General features: G+C 39.6%; 1 protein-coding gene across 1 annotated transcript; it reads right to left on the minus strand.

Annotated features, from left to right (window-relative positions):
- Positions 1–606: 606 nt before the first annotated feature.
- LOC149564142 (uncharacterized) lies at positions 607–2971 on the minus strand. Its single transcript, XM_089827212.1, has 4 exons — positions 2416–2971; positions 1702–2312; positions 1120–1197; positions 607–1023 (listed from the first exon to the last, which is right to left on the minus strand). Exons 2-4 carry the CDS (start codon positions 2293–2295, stop codon positions 973–975), a joined length of 723 nt encoding a protein of 240 aa, XP_089683338.1. The 5' UTR covers positions 2296–2312; positions 2416–2971; the 3' UTR covers positions 607–972.
- Positions 2972–3329: the final 358 nt, after the last annotated feature.

Here is a 3329-nt window from a genome sequence, read left to right on the forward strand (position 1 = left end):
TAGGTCAATGAGCTTGACAAAAAAACCTACACAGTTGAATCCTGATAACAATATCACAACTAACTAGCTTATGACAAACTAAATTAAGCTCCTAACTCTACCCAAGAATTGGCCAGGTTATAATCAATGAAAATAATACTCAACCCCCTATTCGTAAAATCAAAAAGGCTTGCAATAAAGGTACAATTACAATCCTTAGCAACTGTTACAGAACATGTCTTAAACAGTTAAAAATTAAGGAAAAAACTAAAAACTTTGAACGTCATGGAATTATCCTAATTCCTATTATACGCCATCAATCGGGATACCTCAACCTTCTCTGTAAGTTCATTCCATTTGGGAAGAACCACAGCATTGACTTCCAAAAGTTGTGATACTGCATATGAAGCTAAGAAATGATCAACAATATTCAGTCTGGTTGTAGATCAAGCAATATAGAATCTGAAAAATACACAACACACAATAGTACAATACAAGTAGCCCTCTCTGGACGCACCTGGTCCCTTCTGTTGACAGCATAAAATAGCAGTCTACTACCCTTGCCAAAACAGCAACAGGCTTTGACGGGATTGATTCCCAGCCCTTGTAATGAAATGGACTAAAACATTAGACACGGAGAAATAAAGAATTATATTTAGCTTTAAAAAATGGACTTTTCCATGTTGCAAATACATATCAAAGTATTTGATTCTCAGTAGCAACTACAGATTTATATAGATCTACAAGAAGTAGTTCACCTGCTTACATAGATAACATGCCTCCAACAAGAAGCATCTAGAGCACTGCAAACTTGATTTAAGCATAGTTTCTAAATCAAGAATAACAAATTCCGTATTTCCTCAGTTTAGGGAAAGGTAAGTACACCTTGAATTTCCGGTACTCAACACACAGAAAAATCTCACCCAAACTATTTGCAGCGTCTACTGACACAAAGGGAATTAATTCCACCTATGTACAGATCACAACCAGTTGCTAATTCGAATCACTCTCCATACTGCCCATGGCCTTCAAACCTCTCGGTCTCTGCAATAGCCCACACATTGGGAAACTAAGAATTCGCCTTGAAAATATTATAAAATTGGAAGATCTTTAAACCAAATCATGGGCAACCGTAGATACCTTTTTCGTGTTTTTCTTCTCCCGCACTTCGTAGCGCTCTTGAGACAGATCACAAAGCCATGAACCAGGGCTAACCACCTGCAAAATCGAAATAAAACTCACGTCAGACATCACCAGCTTTCAAACCCTACAATAAAATGCCCTAATAACCTTCACAACAGCACTGAAAACTCAAGCAACAACAATCCAGTGAAAAGCGTAACCTGAGACGGATGATTTGAAAAGCACTGAAACATTGAGGTGACACAACCCAAGATAGCAGGATTTGCAACATCATCGAAGAAAAAATGCAGGAGTAGATTCTTTAGTTTCCAACTACCCTCAGAATTATGGGTTCCTCTGCTCAACTATTGGCTCCCCTTCCCTTGACTCTAGCAAACCATCCAAACCAACAAGGAGCAAAAAGGAAAACAAAAAGCCTTTCAAAGCCTTCAACACGGCATTTGAGGACTCAAACTAAAGAAATCCATTTTAAAAGTATGGATTTTGAGAATGGTTTCAACACATCAAACCTTACAACAGCCGAAGAAGAAACCCATTAGAAATTTTTAAAAACATAAATAAGTTGCAGGAGAAACTCACAAGCAAGTTCCTCTGGATAAACTTCGCCCGCTTTCTAGGCCTCTGAGGTAACTTAGAACCCTTGATGGCCATGAAATCCTCCTCTTTCTCCTTACTGGAAAGAGCTATCACAACTTTGGGCCATACAAATACCTCTAAATTAGAGACCTTCTCGTGCATTGTCTCTGCCTCTGTCGAAATCTTGTTCGTCTCCTCTGCAAGCGAGCACCCATTAAAGTTATTGTTATTATTAGCATTGCCATTATTATTATACCCTCTGGTATGAATTCTCACGCTCTTTTCAGGCGAAGAATGGCCACTATTGTTCACGACTCTGATGCACTCCGCCGCCATGGATTTGACGCCCTCCTCTGGTTGGGAATTTGACGCCCTGTTCAATACATGCTTCACGCAATTGGCTGTTTGAGGACCTTCTTTTTCCTTCTCGGCTCTGATGAGGCGCCTGTCGACGCGGAAGGCCGTTCTTTTCACCTTGACCTCCATTCCTGAATTCACTTGCACTTTAACACACCTCATACGCTTGCGATTCCCCCACTGTAACACCAAATCCTGCTCCGGCGGCCTACATGTTTCAGTTTCCCTATTCTTCTCCATTTCTATCGACAAACCGCCTGCAAAACCACATACATACTACGTTAGCCTTTCGCAGAAAAAAACAAATCAAAAGAAGACACAAAAGGAATTGAAGATAAATCTAAAAATCCCCTGCCTTACCAGAGATCCAACGCAGCGGCCTTCAGATCACTAACTCAACCCCTTCTTTTAAAAAAACTCAAGAATTGGGGTGCCCTGAACTCGATCCTGCGACTTCCAGAGCGCTAAAAAACTGAACCTCTCGAGCCAAATTCACAACAAACAAAACAAATCTAATGTATGGAAGTAATCATCCCTCTAAATCTTCTGGGTATGCACATTAATGTGAGCAGTGGATGAAAACACAAGACCCACAATGCATACAGATACTTGCACAGCCTCTTCTACCAGAAAATTTCTCAGAACTCATGAAAACAGAGCAAACAGAATCAAAACCTCGGCAAAATGCTCCATACGATGAGAAAACAAAACTGGAATCGTGACACCCAGATTACTGAACTCTGATTCTGAAGACATATAAGTACATTTGATCTACGAAACTCAAGTTTTAAAATTTGAGGAGGAAAGAAAACGATATGAGCCCTCCGTAAACCTAAAAATTATCAAGATATAATAACACAGGGATTTCAGCTCAAACACAATGAATACTTCATTCGTGCGCCTCATGCGTTCGCACATATATGATTAGGTAGATAATATGCTAAATACCGCCTTCCTCACCAAAAAGAAAATTACGCCAAAAATTGCCTTCTCGTAATTTTTTTTTCAAATTTAATCGAATCTCTTTCTGCTTGTTTTCAAAACCTAGGCGCCTAACACACGTCAGCTAAATCGCAAATGGGGATCTTTTCGCTCTTGAAGATCGAGGGCCTGCATTAAATACAGGAAGTCCACGGCTACTGAGAAGCCCTAAAAAAAATTTCTAGCGGACGTCCGCTTGGCACTTTTATTTACGCGGAGTTAAATGGATTTTTTATTTTTTATTTTTTTTAACTAGTATTCAGTATTATATGGTGGTTTAGCAGGCTATAGAG

The sequence above is a fragment of the Cupressus sempervirens genome, chromosome 4 (assembly GCF_028749045.1).
Source record: "Cupressus sempervirens isolate cs-2001-9-10 chromosome 4, ASM2874904v1, whole genome shotgun sequence".
Taxonomy (NCBI): domain Eukaryota; kingdom Viridiplantae; phylum Streptophyta; class Pinopsida; order Cupressales; family Cupressaceae; genus Cupressus; species Cupressus sempervirens.

Coding starts and splice junctions, on each gene's coding strand:
- LOC149564142 (XM_089827212.1), bottom strand. CDS start 2,295: ATGGAGAAGAATAGGGAAACTGAAACATGTAGGCCGCCGGAGCAGGAT. Junction 1,198..1,701: donor TTATCCAGAGGAACTTGCTT/GTGAGTTTCTCC, acceptor TCGATTTTGCAG/GTGGTTAGCCCTGGTTCATG. Junction 1,024..1,119: donor AGAAGAAAAACACGAAAAAG/GTATCTACGGTT, acceptor GGGCTATTGCAG/AGACCGAGAGGTTTGAAGGC.